General features: G+C 29.1%; 2 protein-coding genes across 3 annotated transcripts; both read left to right on the plus strand.

Annotated features, from left to right (window-relative positions):
• Positions 1 to 1,743: 1,743 nt before the first annotated feature.
• LOC102588206 (transcription factor MYB51-like) lies at positions 1,744 to 3,689 on the plus strand. Its single transcript, XM_006344268.2, has 3 exons — positions 1,744 to 1,926; positions 2,707 to 2,836; positions 2,969 to 3,689. The coding sequence occupies exons 1-3, from the start codon at positions 1,794 to 1,796 to the stop codon at positions 3,687 to 3,689; spliced, it is 984 nt and encodes a 327-aa protein (XP_006344330.1). The 5' UTR covers positions 1,744 to 1,793.
• Positions 3,690 to 11,420: 7,731 nt separating this feature from the next.
• On the plus strand, positions 11,421 to 13,242 carry LOC102591523 (NAC transcription factor 29-like). Of its 2 annotated transcripts, XR_001473087.1 has the most exons (4): positions 11,421 to 11,744; positions 11,833 to 12,116; positions 12,660 to 13,123; positions 13,189 to 13,242. XR_001473087.1 is itself a non-coding variant. In XM_006344202.2 (3 exons), exons 1-3 carry the CDS (start codon positions 11,576 to 11,578, stop codon positions 13,056 to 13,058), a joined length of 852 nt encoding a protein of 283 aa, XP_006344264.1. In that variant the 5' UTR covers positions 11,422 to 11,575; the 3' UTR covers positions 13,059 to 13,166. The 2 variants fall into 2 exon arrangements, 1 of the variants encoding a protein (XP_006344264.1); XM_006344202.2 differs by lacking the exon at positions 13,189 to 13,242 and having other exon boundaries at positions 11,422 to 11,744; positions 12,660 to 13,166.
• The last annotated feature ends 5,676 nt before the right edge of the window (positions 13,243 to 18,918 follow it).

The raw sequence follows: 18,918 nt of genomic DNA on the forward strand, positions 1-18,918 counted from the left end.
ATAGAGTAGCTAGTTAATTTTTATTATTTGTATATGTAATTATCTCTCTTTATATATATCAAATTTTTCGATCAAGTAGTCATGTCGGATGACACCCCTTGGTATAATTGTGTGTCTACCCCTGATTATACAATCGAACTAGAACCAGACTTGAAGGAAAAAGTTTCAAATATGTCATCGAACTTTGAGAAAAAGTTCATTTATGTTATCAGTTAAAAGTTTGGCTCATCTATGTCATTTCCATTTGAGAATAAGCTCATTTCTACCATTCTTTGTTAACTGAAATGACATAGATGAGCTAAACTTTTGACGGATGACATATATGAGCCTTTTCTCAAAGTTTGGTGACATATTTGAGCCTTTTCCCTTTAAAACATGATTTAATTAATGACGTGACTGAATCATAATTGACCACGTGTAAAAATGGTTTTGCAAAACTGGTATTTTCAATTAACAAATAATGACATAGATGAGCTTTTTTTTTCAAATGAAAATGACATAGATGAACCAAACTTTTAACCGATGACATAGATAAGCTATCCTTTTCTCAAAGTTCGAATATATAACATACCGTGGCGGAGACGCATACACTTGAGGGGTGTCGACCGACTCCCCTTCGTCGAAAATTACATTGTGTAGCCAAATATAATTTTTTGTGATATGTATATATATTACATGTTGACAATCCTTGACTTCTTTGCAATTTTGCTTCTTTATATTTTAACACCCCTTGATCAAAATTCTGGCTCCACTACTGATAACATATTTAAGCTTTTTCCAAAAAAGAATCTCCACCTTGATTCATCACACTTTACTCTCTAGACTTGAATTCTAGATTACTAGTCATTTCTACAAGATATGTCAAGATATATATATATATATATACACACCATTCACCACCATCTTCTCTTCCCCTCCATGTTCACCTCTTCATTTCTTTGTTACTCTTACTTCTTCTTTGCTCAACAATGGCGTAACTACGTTGACACATTTTTTGTTGAAAAACTATATTGTGCATATAAAAAATAAACTACTGTAAAAGTTAAGTCAACAGTACAACAAGAAATTTTTAAATCTTTTTCTTGATATACTAACAAATAAAAGTGAACAGTCATGAGTATTAACATATATTAATTATTAAGGATGAGACTATAGTAGAAGAAATAAAATTAGGTCTGTGTAAGAGAAAGTTGATTATTCTTTTGGAGTAATTGCCAAGGGGGATATGTTACTTTAATTTGGTGAGTCATTTATGGTTGCCATCAGTTCATGTTTTTGAAAAGATCATTTCACTATTTCATGGACCACACCAATTAAGGAATCAAATAATCTCCTTAGATTTTCTGTATTCAGAGGTTAATGTATTACTATTTAATTATTACTCCCTCCGTTTAAAAAAGAATGACCTCCTTTCCTTTTTTTAGTCTGTTTCAAAAAGAATGACCTCTTTTCTTTTTTGGTAACATTTTAATTTCAGCTTTCCACGTGACATGTTTAAAGCCACAAGATTGAAGGACAATTTAGTACATTTGACATAATTTTAATTTAGGACCACAAGATTCAAAAGTCTTCTTTATTTTCTAAAACTTCGTGTCAAGTCAAACCAGGTCACTCTTTGTGAAACGGAGGGAGTATAAAGTTTGTGGTACAACTTTTGTCATGGCATTTAATTCTTGCTTTTCATATATACTCTCACTTATCTTTCCATAATATTACATATCACCAAAAGAGGAAAAAGAGAAACACCACATTATATATCTTATTAAAATTTGGAACTATAGGTTATAATTAAAATGGGAAGATCACCATGTTTAGATAAAGAGGGTTTGAAGAAAGGGCCATGGACACATGATGAAGACCAAAAGCTCTTGGCTTATGTTGAGGAACATGGCTATGGTAGTTGGAGTGATTTGCCACTTAGAGCAGGTAATTAACATTATAAACTTTATTCATTTTGGAGCTAGGTTTTCTTTTCAATCCCTACTTCTTTTTTGTTTTTTGTTTAAAGTTTTTAAAGGATAGTAATGGTATATAGGTGCCATTACTAAAAATAATGCAAAAAACGACGGACAGGGTTAGTCTAGAAAATCAAGAGAAAATGGATTTTGTTGATTAGTTTTTTTGTTTTTAAAAACTAAAGATTCTTTTAATAGAAAACAAATAGATGTATATCAGTTATTTTTTCGCGCAAAAAATTATAATTTTTGGATTTGGCTTTTTTTAAGGGTAAACCAACGTAGTCTCTCGGTTTCTTAGAGTATTTTTAAAAAAAAATAAAAATCAATGGACAGAGTCGGTTTTTGAAGTAGTGCAAAATTCAAGTTGAAGAGTGTAAATAAAAATGATGGTTATTTCAATATCAAAAAGTATGTGTGGTTGCGTGATAGACTTATCTAAAGCCATAAAAAATATTTGGGTTCACGTAGCTACCTCTTTATGTTATATTTTAGAAAACCGACCTTGTTCATCGATTGTATATATAATCTTGGAATGATGCAATATTTATGATGTTCACGTAGGCACATATGTATCTTTAAAATACATTATTAAATAGTACAGGGTGTAAAAGGTCATTTTCAAAGTTTGGTATCGTAACAACAAAAATTGAAGTATTTTTCAGACCCTTTTCCCTATAATCTTTATAAAATTTCTGATTACGTCGCTAATTTTATATAATGTACATTTTTTTTCACATTTGAACTATAGGGCTTCAGAGATGTGGAAGGAGTTGTAGACTGAGATGGATCAATTATTTAAGGCCTAATATCAAGAGAGGAAAGTTCAGCTCTGAGGAAGAAAGAACCATCTTTAAACTTCATGCTCTTCTTGGGAATAGGTAATACTCGAAAAAATGGACCGATAAAATTTTGAATTCCCTTAGTTAAAATTCTGACTCTATAGTTCACGTATATTTTATTAAGTGATTTGTGCAATAGTAACATATTTGGTTCATTTCTTTATTTATTAGGTGGTCAACAATAGCATCTCACTTACCAAACAGAAGTGATAACGAGATAAAGAATTACTGGAACACACATTTGAAGAAGAGACTAATCAATATGGGCATTGATCCCATGACTCATCAACCAAAGAGAGATGGTTCTGATTATAAGTCCATTGCTAGCCTTAGCCATATGGCTGAATGGGAGACTGCTAGACTTGAAGCAGAGGCTAGGCTTGTCCGAAACAGAAGCACATACAACAACAACAACAACAACAACAACGACAATAATAATAATCCTTATCATCGTCCTCATAATAATTTGCAACGAATCCCTTGTCTTGACATACTAAAAGCTTGGCAAATGTCGCGCACAAATGTACTAACTTTAAATGACATTAGTGCAATACTTCTTGATGGTTTTATCAAGAACACAAGGACAAAAATATGTGATTCTACAACACGATCTACGTTCAATAATATCGAAGAAAATGTAGAGGTTGGTGAAGACCTTTGCATATTTGAAGATACAATGAGAAAAGATAATGACATCCAAACAGAATTTTCCATCATTGAGGATTTAGATGAGCTTTTTCCAGAATATGGTTGTAGCCAAAACCCTGGAAACTACTCAAGTGAAGTACAAATTGATAGTTGCTTTGGAAACTTTGAAGACAACAAGAGTACTAATTGGAACAACATTGCACATGTGGTAATGACTTCACCAATTGGATCTCCATTATTCTAAGTATTCATGACAGTTTTGGATTATTTTGTATGCACTTTTTTTTCCCTTTTGATCATGACCTGCCGTGGTGAATTGGATGAGATCTCTTCCCGTTGAATAAAAAATATTTGATTTGAGCAAGGAGAATGGAGTAACTTTTTGTAGGGGTCTTCTCCTTTGATGATATTTTATGCCACATGAATCTGAATTTGTCGGCAAATTAATTAATGAATAAAAAAATTATCAAGATCTCATATTAAATTATATTCTTATAAATGGTCCTTGGGGGGTCTACGTTTGACCTTGAATATCTATCTCTTTCTCTCTATATATATAGAGAGAGAGATCGAGTGTGTTCACAAATCGTAGAAGTCATCTAATAAGTTAAAGCTATATTTTCTTATATATATAATAGTGTTTTTATTCATAAGGTTTAGGGTTAAAAAAGAAGAACGAACTAATGGTTTAACATTAATCATCTAATTAGCATCTCTTATGAGTGGACCTGACCCAATAATTATTTCCAACACGCGATTTAAACTATCCTTAATTATTATCTCCTTACATTTACTTGCCCTATACAAAAACTTTTGGTGAATCTATAGGAAGTAGGAAGTCCCCCGGGAGCGGTTAGATCTCTCTCTAACTAATTTTTTTTTTAAGAGAAGTACCGCGGGGATAAGATGTAGTCAAACTTTGTGAAGTAAAAATGTAAACAATACAATATTTAATGAAAAATTAAAATATAAATTAAAGTTGGAATAATATCCAAACTCAAGAATTTAAGAAGTTGATACATGATTTCGAATTAGTGTTGTTTGCAATATGATAAGTTGATGTAATAATATCGAATAATAGTGTTACACTACTTCAATATAATGATAACTTATTTTAATGTTTGAAATTTAAAGAAGACATCAAAAGGCAAATTTGATCTTTTTGTAAACATAAATAGAATTTTGCATAATGAATAAGGTTTGACCATTTGAGAGACTTCAAAATATTCAATAATAAGAGAATAAAAATAATGAAAAGGAAATGAAAAAGGTAAATATAGAAATAATAGTGTGGGTTCATGTTAGACGTTAGGTATAAATGAAAGAACGAAATAGATAGTCACATTTAAAATTATTTCATTTCTCAATTATTACAATGATTCCACGTTCAATAAGATATGTACATAAAAAGTTATAAAATTTCCTCCTAAAAATTTCTTTACGAATTGTGAGATTTTTTTTAATAATATTTTTGCGTACAATACATGTTTAGGGAAAAAAAATACACCCAAAACCTAAGTTATTGCTTTAGTTGTTTTATGGTCGAGCTAACCTGAATATTTAGAATGTATTAAAATATTCTTTAATCTTGTGATCTAAAACTGATAGAGTATAACTTAGAGTTCATGTAAATAAAGACTTGAAGCGGATAGCTGGAAACTAACATTATGTTTCCACTAGATATATTGTATACTCCCTCCGTTCATTTTTACTTATCACTATTTGACTTGACACATCCATTAAAAAATAATATTGATATAAGTATTTTACCATACTATCCTTATTAAATGATGTTTGGTATTAAGTTTTAAAAAATGATTTGAAAAATAAATATTTAATATTAAAGATTAAACATGAAACTTTTTTTATCTTTTCTAGATATATTAAAAACTATGTGCCCCTCTTTCTTGCCTAACTGTTTGGAGCAGAGAAAAATTGGGACCATACGATGGGGCACACTATTTCCTTAGAATCAACATTGAATTCTAAAACTTATTAAAAGAAATCTGCAATGGTAGGTATAATTAATATTCCCTTCGTTTCATATTAATCAATTTTTTTTAAAAAAATAGGTATTTCATTTTAGTTGTCCACCTTATTAAATCAAGAAAGCATTAATTAAATTTTTCTTATATTATCTTTGTAAATAATTTTTAAAAAAAGTGGTCTCGTTTGTTTGTAAAATTTCTAAGAAGTTTTTTAATAGGCAGAATAGTAAAATTATTTTTTTATTTATGCTTTCTTAAATATGCGTGTAAAAAGGAAGATGAGTAGCAATAACTTTCTTTTGAAAAAAATACTACTCCGTCTATCTCAATTTATTACTTTTCATTTTAGTTAATCCCAAAAAATGACGCATCTTTATATGTAGTACCAATTTAACTTTAATATGTCATTTATATTCTTAATGAAATGATTTCTAGCCACATAAATATCTATCACTTATTTTAGATCACAAATTTTAAATATTTTTTTTTAAAAAAAGAAACTTAATATCAAATCAAAGTAATTCATATAAATTGAAACGGAGAAAATAATTGATAGTAATAACTACTGTTACATATACTGATATTATTGTTTGCATTAATTTTTGGAAAACAACGATGTTTCACTGTTATATCTGCATATGTGCCCTTTACTTCCTCTTTTAAAGCTGCACATTGCTATATTATGATTTATGCTCATAATTATAATACCAAAAGTCAGTAATGAAGAAACAGATAAGCACAGGAATTTGTGTGGTTCATTTTTACATTTGTCATGTAAATTGAAAATATTTTTTTCTTTACTTTTCCACTTGAACCAATCGAAATATATTGTTATAAAAATTATTGTAGTATGATCAGAGGCGGAGCTAGCTGGGGTTCATGGGTTCGGATGAACTCAATAGTTTTCTCGTAGATTTATATTTATACGAAAAAATAAAATAAATAATATGTATATTAACTTGTGAATCCCTAAAAAAATTATTGAGAACATGAAAATGCTTTCCACTTTTTTTAAAGAAAATTTAGAACCCCAAACTCATAATCTTAGCTCCGCCTCTGAGTATATATAATCATAAAAAAATTATTTAGAATTAAAAGGAATACAACGGTAAGTAAATTAATTAAAATCAATCACTCCTTCTATTTCAACATACTTATCATATTTTTTAAAAATCAAACTGCATAAATTTTAGTAAATATTTTTAAATATATTACCATATTAATATTTTAAAAAATTATTTATAGTAATTTATTTTTTTAGTTTTAAAATATTTAAATTTATTTTTAAAATATTAATTTACTTTAACCCTAAAAAATTAATTAATTTCTCTCAAAATATACAACGTGACAACTATTCGAAATATATGAAATAATACTCAGAATTTATATATCAGTATCTAGATGACGCAAGGAGTGACACAAGAATAAACCTAGTATTTTATTCAATGATTTAATAAATTTATAACTATTGGTATATTGAAGGTATAATGAAAAAGAAACAGTGTAAAGATAGTCCACCTTCAACGCATGCTAACTTAAAAGGGGATTTAATAGGGACCCAAACAAACTTGCTAATATATCCATGGAATATTCTTCATTATTTTATTTTATTTGGTTTCTGAAGTTCATATTGAAACTTTGATTAAATTTGAATCACGCACTGTAGGATCCATTTGAGGGTGACACTTGTAACAAGATTTTTTTATATACAGAAATCAAACTTGAGACCTCAGATTAAGGGTGAAACAGTCTCACCATTGCACCACATGCCATATTGGTATTCTTCATTATCTTTATTCTTCTCTACTTGATGTCCAATCTCAAGGATAGCTTTTTTCTTCTTTTTTTTGATAGTATCTAATCAATTATTTAAATAGTCAAGTGAGTTTTTGTATGATGGTAAAATAATTTTTTAATCAAATTAGATTCGCCTTATTTGTTTTTATTAAGGTTGAGAAAATTTGAACGTATATTTGAATGATGACTATACTGTTGTTTTTAATTTAAATAGTAAGTGATTAAAATTATTTAGTTTCCAGAATGCGGAATTTATTTATTACTTTCTCTTTTCCTAATTATTTGTCCATATTTTCTTTTATAGTTATCCCTAATTACTTGTCCATTTTGACAAATCAAGAAAGGTCAATTTTTTTTTACCTATTATACGCTCAAGTTTTTAGTTCATCCACTTCATAATTAATAGGGATAAAATGGTAAACTTACTATATCAATTATTGATTTCTTAATAGGTGTGTCAATTCAAAAGTGGACAAGTAATTAGGGACAAAGGGAGTAATAGACATAACAAAGTATAAGTTTAAATATATAAATAATTAAGTATTAGAAATAATATAAATTTAATAAAATAAAATAAAATAAATATTTTATATTTTTTTAAAAAATATTTATGTTTGTTAGTGATGACAAATATGATCTGATAGATGATGGTCGGTATTAGTGATTAGTAATGATGAAGATAGTTAGTATTGCAGTGACTGGTGTGATAGTAATGCTTGATAGTGATAGTGGCGATCGTAACAATGAAGTTAATTGATGTTAGTAGTTAGTGTTGTTGATAGTAATAGCTAAAGAATGTATGGTGATTAATGATGTATTAATGGTAGTTGACAGCAAAGCTAGTTGTGATGATGGATATAATTGATAGTAGAGATTGATTTTTTTTCTTTTATATATATATAGTAGTCGACTGATAGTAAATTGATAATGATTGACAACGGTGATTGTGATAGTGGTTGAAGATTGTGTGTTAGATTGATGATGTAATAACAGTAATTCATGGTGGTTTTAATTGTGATGATAAAGGTCATCTATAGAGGTAATTGATCATACTGATGGTAATGTCCGATAGTTATAGTAATAACAACAAAACAATATAGTTATAATGATGAAATTAATAGATACGATTACTATTGATAGAAATATAATTAATAATAATAATTGTGATGACACACATAAAATGGATATTATTTTCATTTTCAAAATGGATCGACATTGAAAGCAAAGGGCTGATCTGATTTGCTTCAAATGAACAGCCCATTAGTGAGGTGGCTAGGATAATAACCACAAGCTAACTTATGTAAATATATATTTTTTAATCTAGTGCTTATCTTTTATAACCACTTTTGAAGAGACACTTGTCAATTTTCTAAAGCATGGGAGACTTATAGCTACTTTTGGTTGTTAGTAAGAGATGTATTTTTTAAAAGTGGCGGAGACAAAATTTTAATTAATTCATCAATTACGATATCTTTGAATGTTTAGTAGATCATGAGTCTTAGTTCTTAGTTTTTAGTATCTCAGCTATCATATATGATTCTGAATTGAAATTCATTGGACTGAACATGTCTTCTCTATAAATCTGTGATAAAAATAAACAAAATCCTTTTATTTTTAATTAAATATTTTATGTTAAAGTCTAATTGAATATGAAAAATTCTGATAAAATACTGACTTTCTCTTAAATAATTATTATACCATAAATTTGAATTAATGAAAATTTCTATACGAATATCAAATATCTCGAATATTTATCAAGTTTAAAAAGAGAAGAAGATATGCTTGTTCAATAAAGAAAAAAAGATAGGTACTTTATGAGGACTTTTTGCTAGTTAAATAGAGGAGTAATTGGTTTGCTTTAAAATAAAGCTTCTTACTACATTCATGTACTTGCAATAAAAAGAAATCAATCATTGTTATTACCATTTGACCTAAACACCTTTATACCCAAAATAACAAATAGAAAGACATTAATACTATGAGATGATAGTCCAATAATTTGGATTTATCTTCTTCTTTTATTCTCTTTGAAGCCTTTTTTTTTTTTTTTAAAAGATAAAAAAATAAATTCAAGTTGTAATGGAATTGTTGGAATAAGGGATTGAATTGATGGCAAGTTCACCAAAGAACCATATGTTAATTGTAGTAATATATAATAATAATAATAATATTATATATGACGATGGCATGATTTTGTCCAATTCAAAAGGTTTGTATTATTCCACACATACTTGGAAAAAGTTTATATTTATTGGATTTGGTTTAATTAAGAAAACATGGATAAACTTTATTAACGGTCACATACACACAAGTATAATGTTTTCCCCGTCAAAATCACATAACTATGTTTTATATTAGACAAATCACAAATATTTCACCAACTAACAAAAAAATCTAACATTTTGATGAATGATGAGATATATTGAAAAACGTTATTAGTGCATAAGAATATTATTAATTAATCTATCGAAAGTAATAATTTTTTCATAACTTCTTTCTAATTCCTTGACCCTTTTAGTTATTTGATTGACTAGAATTATTTATGTTGAATGACAATGATCCCTTACGTTTAAGATAATGTGAATGATTAACAAACTGTGTATAAGCGTTATTCATATATTACGTATGAATGTTGTTTTCAAGTCATTTTCTTTAATAATATATACAATGAATCTATATACGATCGCCAAGAGCATATAAGTTTCATCACATCATTGTGGAATGGGAAAAAAGTGCTTGCATTTGTTCTTTAGACCTTTTTTCCATCTTTTTACAAAAAAACAAAAGAAAAAAGATGTAGTGGAGTTCCAATTTAGCCATGCCAATAACACAAATGATTCTCTCTAGCTATTACTTCATGACATGGTACATTAATTTGGAGAAAATATCAAAACTCTAAAATATCAAAAAAGTCCAAAGTTCTCTATAATTATTGTCCTCATCATACACCTAAATCTTCAACCTTTTAAATTGATGAATATGAGCGGTATATAATTATAAAGGCAGAGTCAGAATTTTAATTAAATGGTTCAAAATCTAAAGAAATAAAATAATTAAACTAGATAAAGTGATTCGACATCTATTATAGCTGACTCCACCTCGGTATACCATTTGTTTGATTAACAATAGAACACGGACCATTTCGTACAAATTAGATTATTCCATTAGGTACCTATCATCTCTCACTAATACGACTATTTGGATAATTTTGTCCACCAAACTAAAGGTTAGACACACGTAGCACAAAATTATATAATCTTTTTTTGTCTTTATATATTGGGTATTTAACTTTAATATCCAATAACTTTCACTCTTATTAGCGTTTGATCACACACAATATCAATATAAGATCATGACACTAATAGAAATAAAAGTTTTTTCATTAAAAATTAATGAGAAATTTGTGTTATAAAACATAATATTTTCACTTATTTCTCACCAAATCAGCTCATTTCTCACCAAATCAGCTCATTAGAAAAATGTATGATGGAAAATAGATTCTCACTAAAATAGTGAGAAACTTTCTAATTTTTCCATATGAAAATATTATTAAGTTTTTTCTTTTCTCACCTATTCAATTAAAATATCCGTGAAAAGAGCCACTGGGCCTGATTCTTGCAAGGAAATTTACTTATTTTGTTTTTGATACTCAAAATTGGAAAAAGCTAGCTAGCCATGGAATGAAAGTTTGTTAAAGTAGCACAAACAACAAAAAGAAAAAGATAAGAACTAAGTACTTCATCCAACCCCTACCCCATACTCATAATAGACATGTTATCCATTGGAGGAATAAATTAATTAAAGTAATATACCTAATCTTCAAGTATAGTTTGCTATACTCATAATACTAGGAAATGTTATTAACATGGTTTGTGGTGCGCGTAATGATGAGATTGCTTCACTCTTAATTAAAAGTCTCGGGTTTGAGCCTTAGATATGAAAAAAAATCCTATATATTGGGAGCGTCACCTTTCAAATGAACCCTGCAGTGCGCAATCCAAATTTAGTCGAGGCTGTAATATGAGCTCTGGACACCAGATGAAAACCAAAAAACTAAAATACTAGGAAATGTCAAGACAAAAACAGCCAATTATCAAACCCCATGTCATGCAACAATTAGCAACAAGACAAAATATCCTCAAGAATAAATTGACCAACTTTCCCCTTTCAAACATTTCAATTAATTCCTCTCACTTCTCAATATTATTATTTTCCTCTTACATAGAATCAAATTCCCCTCCATCAACCCCACTTTATCATACTTTTCTTAGCTTATACAATTTTTATTTTTTTTATAAAACCTTTGTTCTATTCCACAAAAATTCATATAATTTTTTTTAAAAAAATGATTGGTAAAAATAATTCCAATCACCTTCCTCCTGGATTTAGGTTTCATCCAACAGATGAGGAATTAATCATTTATTATCTTCGAAATCAAGCTACATCGAGGCCTTGTCCATCTTCAATCATCCCCGAAGTTGATATCTATAAGTTCGATCCATGGGAATTGCCTGGTTAGTATATATACATATACAATCGCGTTTTAATTCAAATAATTATTTTATGAATTAATATTGATTTTTTTATTTTTTTTTAACGTAGAAAAAGCTGAATTTGGAGAAAAAGAATGGTATTTCTTCACTCCTCGTGATAGAAAATATCCAAATGGTGTTAGGCCAAATAGGGCAGCTGTGTCTGGTTATTGGAAAGCCACAGGCACAGATAAAGCTATATATAGTGGAACAAAATATGTTGGTATTAAAAAAGCTCTCGTGTTTTATAAAGGAAAACCACCTAAAGGTATCAAGACTGATTGGATCATGCATGAATATAGATTGAGTGAATCAAGGACTCAACCAATTACTAGGCCAAATGGATCCATGAGGGTAAGATTCAAATTCTTTGGAACACTATTTTCCGCAGATATTTTGATTGAATATTCAATGAGAAAATAAAAAAATGTTTAGTGAATATTTTAAGTATATTTCAATGTAAATCTGATTCCCACCATACGTTTTTCTCAGTGAGCTGGTTCAGTGGGAATTGAGTAGAAAAATTTGTTCTATAGCAAAAAAATTCCGCTTCTCATAGTGTTTGTCACTAATTCATCGATAAATTACTCATAGCTAATTGATTTTTATGATAAGTTTCTAATTTTGTTTAACTGTAAAATTTGTCTGTCGCTAATTTTTATATTTTTGTCATAGTGTATAGTTTAACTTTTGTAAATTAATCAAATCATTTAAAAAGTAATTATATGTATGATTCATATATACTATATTGAAAAATATGGCATGTAACTTTCTATAGCAAGTTAAGTTAAAACATTATTACGCTAGCGCTGGTTAGTGAATATAAGTTAAATCTTTTCTACTATTCATATTTTTTTTTCATGACTAATACTTACTTTTTTGTTGGTTATTTTTCAGTTGGATGATTGGGTGCTTTGTAGAATTTATAAGAAGAAGAATTTGGGAAGAGCTATAGAGATGATGAAAGTTGAAGAAGACACACAACAACCTCAAATAATGAGTGTTATTAATCCTAGTGAAGTTGTGGCTTCTAATGGACAACAAACAATGAAACTACCAAGGACTTGTTCACTATCTCATTTATTAGAAATGGATTATTTTGGGTCAATTTCACAACTATTTGATGACAATAATTCATACAATACTATAAGCCAAAATAATACATTAATGACCAATGGATATGTTGTGCCTCATCAAGCCATGGAGATATTTCAACTAGGGGAAGTGTCACAAAATAACTCTAATAGCTTCTTGAAACAGCCAATTTTTATGAATCCATCCTTTCAATTTCAGTGAGAAGGCGGTGCACAGCGATTAAATATTTCGACAACAATAATTACTATGCCTCAATCCAAAACAAGTTGATCAGTCGCGGACTACTAGTAATCTCGACAACAATAATTACTATGCCTCAATCCAAAACAAGTTGATCAGTCGCGGACTACTAGTAATCTCGACAACAATAATTACTATGCCTCAATCCAAACAGTGATCAGTCGCGGACTACTAGTATCTCGACAACAATAATTACTATGCCTCAATCCAAAACAAGTTGATCAGTCGCGGACTACTAGTAATCTCGACAACAATAATTACTATGCCTCAATCCAAAACAAGTTGATCAGTCGCGGACTACTAGTATCTCGACAACAATAATTACTATGCCTCAATCCAAAACAAGTTGATCAGTCGCGGACTACTAGTAATCTCGACAACAATAATTACTATGCCTCAATCCAAACAGTGATCAGTCGCGGACTACTAGTATCTCGACAACAATAATTACTATGCCTCAATCCAAACAGTGATCAGTCGCGGACTACTAGTATCTCGACAACAATAATTACTATGCCTCAATCCAAACAGTGATCAGTCGCGGACTACTAGTATCTCGACAACAATAATTACTATGCCTCAATCCAAAACAAGTTGATCAGTCGCGGACTACTAGTATCTCATCAACAATTGTAACATATATATGTAATTTAAAGGTCATGGTACTATAGAGGAAAAAAAGATAGTTGTATTAATACAGAATTTTATTTTCTAGCACTTGTTTGACAAATAATTAATTTGGTTCTGAAATTGTAATACTAATATTTTACAAAGGTCTTCCTTTCATTTCTATATTTAGCAAAGAAATTGTCAATTTAGTGGGTGGAGAAGCTTGACTTTACTCTCTAAGTTAACCTTATTCTTCACTTTTTCCTGTACTTGATTTTTCTTTAAAAAATTATAATTTATAATTGGTAAAATTGGAAATTATTCGTTAGACTACCTAATCCGTGTTGAAATAATTAACATTATCGAACTAATAGAGATAAGTGAAAAGTGAGATTTGCTCAAGCAGTTGAACACTAGATTAATTCACATTACACTGAAAAATAAGTAAAAACATTATTAATCCTAAGATTGGAAAAAAAAAACTAATAGAGATAAGCCTTAATTTGTTTGGATAAACTCCACATAGAAGAGAAATAATGATGTCTCAAACATAATAATGATTACAATAATAACGATATATTAATTATTAATTAATTTATAAATGACAGTAAATCCTCAATCTCTTGTCATATATTATGTCTCAATATATTTGATACTCTTTGAATTTCCAGTGTTAAATTATTCTAGTTTGACCTATATAATAGAAATAATGTATTTTATAAAAATAAAATTTATATATATATTAAAAAATTTAAAAATATTATAAATCAAATCATTAATAATTAAAAATATATTAAAAATTATATAAACATATTTTTTGGTATTTAAAATTCAAACGGCATCACATAAATAAGATCATTTCTTTCTTAGATAATGCAAGAAACTTTGTCTTTTCTTTCCACCACAAAAAAACAAAAGGAAAAGAATATAAATCTAGTCTAACCATCAATGTATTAGGACAAAAAAATAAAAGAGACAAGGATTTAAACTTCAACCATAGAAAATATTTATGGTAATCGCCACTTGTCGATACAAAAACAATTTGCAAGTAAAATAATAGAAACGCACCATCCTTATCACAATACAAAAATTATGGATGACAAGAGCATAAATATGAAAGGTGATTGGGAAAATTAAAGGTGGACGTTTATAATTGACAAAAAAAATGAAGGTGATGGCCATGATGAGTGGCTAAAGGAGTGTGGTCTATGCATGGCTTATCAAAAAGATTAATAAATGAGTATATCTTCATCTATATGACGTTGATATTTTTGGAGTATTCTTTACTATGATATACTCTCTTCGTTGCTATTTATATCTCGTCCTTACTAAAAATAAATGATCATTAATATTTCATAATTCATCTTTACTTGTTCACTATACTAAAAATAGTTATCCAATAATATTTTTTTGTTTTAGAAAATTAAGAGATAATTTATCCCGATCTGTCTATTTTATCCTTGCTATTAAATACTATTTAATACCTAATACAATTCTCAAAGCATTAAATTTAAAATATTCAAAGAATAATGTAGTAATAGTACTCTATTATTTATTGTTTCTTAAGATGTGTGTTAAGTCTTCATGCTTGTTGTTATATGTAGTAGACATGTGGTTATGGGTATACATTGTTGTTTCAAGTCATGCTATATTATGTATTGTTAATTCTATGTTACTATTTGATGGTGAATTGTTTATATGTATAAATTGGACTGGCCGCGTGATTCTACCAGTATACTATAATTTATATACTGATACTACACTTGTTCGTTTCAGTTTGTTGAGTGCAGCGAATTATTTTAGCGGCTGATCCGAGACCTCAATTGAGAGATATCTGATTCGACTCCAAGGGTGAGCTTCCTCTTTCAGGCTTCCAGGGATTCCTCTATATTTTTTTGTCCATTGTTCGGACACAGACTTTTGAGTTATAATTATGTTTAGTTTCGGGGTTACATCCCCACTTGAATTTATTTTAGAATTTGGTATGGTGACTTTCAGTTCTTAGGGGTATTTTCTGCATTGGTGTTTAGACGTCTGTGTTGAGTTTATAGGGACTCAGTTCTATTATGTCTAAATTGCTTTTCCTATTTTATATATATTAGACTTGGTTAATTAAACGGTGTTGGGTTGGTTTTTCGAGTTAGCTGATTCTCCCACCGGATTGCTTAGTGTGGGTGCCACTCATGACGCTCTAGGTCATGACTCCTGCTGCACAACTTTGCATGCCAAATCTACTTAGCACCACATCAATATAAGTATTTTGAGACAATCCAAGCATGTTTTTGGTACGATCTCGATGGATCTCTATACCCAAAACAAATAACGTTTTATCAAGATTTTTCATTTCAAATTTATTGGATAGAATTTCTCGATTTCATGCAATAAACCTATATTAGTGGTTGCCAATAGAATGTAATCTACATATAGCATAAGAATAATAAATTTGCTCCCACTAAACTTGAGATATATACATTGATCAATAATGTTTTCCATAAAATCAAAGAGGTTATCACCTGATCAAACATTTGGTACCATTGACATGATGTTTGTTTTAAACCATATATGAACTTCTTAAGTTTACATACAATGTGTTTTAATTTTGAGACTCAAAGGTTTCCAGTTGCAATATGTATATTGTTTCTTCATTGTCTCCATTGAGAAATACAGTCGTTACGTTCATTTGATGTAGCTCTAAGTCATAATGAGCTACAAGTATCATAATGATACTAAAAGAATCTTTCGATGAAATTGGCAAAAATTTCTCCTTAAAAACTATGCCTTCCTTTTGAGTGATAGCAACTAGATGTGTTTTATATCTTTCGATGTTACCTTTTGAATCACGTTCGGTTTTAAAAATCTATTTACATCAATCAGTTTCGTTATTATGGTAACTCGACCAGATCCCAAACGTCATTATCTTTCATTGATTTCATCTCATTTTTCATGGCTTCGATTCATTTAGCAAAGTTTTGACATAATTTTACTTGGCTAACAATTATAGGATTATCTTCTAATCCCATGTCAAAATCATGTTTTTGGAGATAAACAACATAGCCTACGGGTATTGGTTACTGCTTTACTTGGAACTCTGTTTAATATATAAACGGTAGTTTTTAGTGCTTCTCTCCAAAGTGATTCAAGTAAATAAGAATGACTAATCATACTTATTATCATACCCTTTAGAGTTCGATTTTATCTCTCTCATACACCATTTTGACGTGAAATTCCTAACATGGTGTATTGAGGTACAATCCCGCACTCTGTTAAATATTTTGCAAAAAGTCCTGAACGTTGTTCACTTGATCCATCATATTTGTCGTAGTATTCTCCTCCACGGTCAAATTTGACAACCTTAATTTTCTTTCCTAATTGAGTCTTACTTCTTAGTGACCTGACTATGTTATTATTAAGTACATAGCTATGTGATGAAAAAAATTGATATCTTACTACCTCTATTAGGTTTTACTTAAACATTTTAATGTAACATAGCTATGTCCTTATTGAGTACATTGCGTGAGTAGCACTGCATGTATATTTTCAGGCATTAATGGGTGCAAAATGTGTGTATTGATCTGGTTCGAGTTATTCTTAATTTTGTTAGGGAAAGTTTGAATACCCCACTTGCTATAGTTTATCTGAAATGTGTGTACATCTGATACGTTGTTTGTTCTCATGTTGCTTTTGAATTGTTCTTGTGATATATATCCGGTTTGTTTTAGTATGATACTTATTGTGACTTGTCTGCAAAGTTCTTTAAAGTATTACATTGAAAGTTTCAAAAAAGAAGTTTTGTAATACTTGCAATATGCCATCTTCTGATTCGGATGTACTGAGACCAGGTATAATTATGTTATATCTGCGTGGGTAGTCCTCCCAAGAAATGTATGTTTTACGATATCACATCATTCTGGGAAGTACTAGGATCCATGTTCAATCAGAAAATAAGATCAATCATAGGCACCGGAAGAAAATTACACCAGTTGAAAAGCTCTGCTAGAGAACTTATGAAAGAGCGGACAAATTAATTGTTGTTGTGGACTAATACATATATTATATTGGTGGATAACCACTCTGTTTCTTTTCTCTCTTGCTCAAAGTGAAATTCGTTTTGACTGGACATCTGTTTTTCCTCAAATTTCATGATGCTTCTATCTCTTCATCATTTAAGGTATTTGTTAGTATACTTAAAACCACTCCATTTTGGGGACTTTAAGCTACATGATACATAATTATAAGTATTTTTAAAATTACTTTTGAGATGAAAAGTTTTTTTCTTTTTAATGAAAAAATTTACTTTATCTTTAAATAACACTCCATCCGTTTTAATCTTTGTTTGATTTTGATTTGACGTGAAATTAAAAAAATAAAAAAGATTTTTTAATCTTATGGTCTTAAACTAAATTAGATATATATATATCAAAATATATTTTAATCTTGTAGTCTTAAACATGTCATGTGTAAAGTTAAATTTAAAAATTGATTGAAAAGAAAGAAATATTCTTTAATATTTCGAAACAAACTAAAACAAAGTAAGACAAATAAATTGAAAGACACTTTATTATTATTATAGAAAAAAAAAAACTTAAAATGATTGTATTTTTAGTGAAAAATGAGGTCCCTCAAACTTTTGAGGCCTAAGGCGAATACATTATTTTTAAAGACATTGAATCGCCCCTGCTTTTGGGAAGAAGAGTTGGTGTATTGGATTTAGTTAATGATTCTAAACTTGTTTTGAAAATTTGATTACATTTGGATTTTACCATCAAAATGTGAAATTCAGAGTGGGAAATTATGGTTTTGGTTGAGAAAAAACTCAAAATAGTCCCATATCAAAATCATCTTTGTGTTTTTACATGGAGCATTAATAGTTCCTCATGTTTGCAATATTAATACATTTTTGGTCTTTTCCCAAACTTTTGCCTATTTTTTAACATTAATTTTGTTCACAATTTTATGTATGGAATGTTCAATAGTTTTTTTTTATATATTTAGTAGAAATAATAACTCTATGAGAGAGAAGTGAGAAGGACACTTTATTTTATTCAATAGAAATATTATTGCAGTTAAACTAAGAACTTACCTTTGCTTGTTGAACCATATCAATTTTGTTGACATATGACGTTGCAAGAAAATAATTTTTTTATACTATTGTACGTGAAATCGACGTGATCAGGGGTGGAGCTATCCTAGGGCAAGGGGTGTCAAGCGACAT

The sequence above is a fragment of the Solanum tuberosum genome, unplaced genomic scaffold, assembly GCF_000226075.1.
Source record: "Solanum tuberosum cultivar DM 1-3 516 R44 unplaced genomic scaffold, SolTub_3.0 scf00051, whole genome shotgun sequence".
Taxonomy (NCBI): domain Eukaryota; kingdom Viridiplantae; phylum Streptophyta; class Magnoliopsida; order Solanales; family Solanaceae; genus Solanum; species Solanum tuberosum.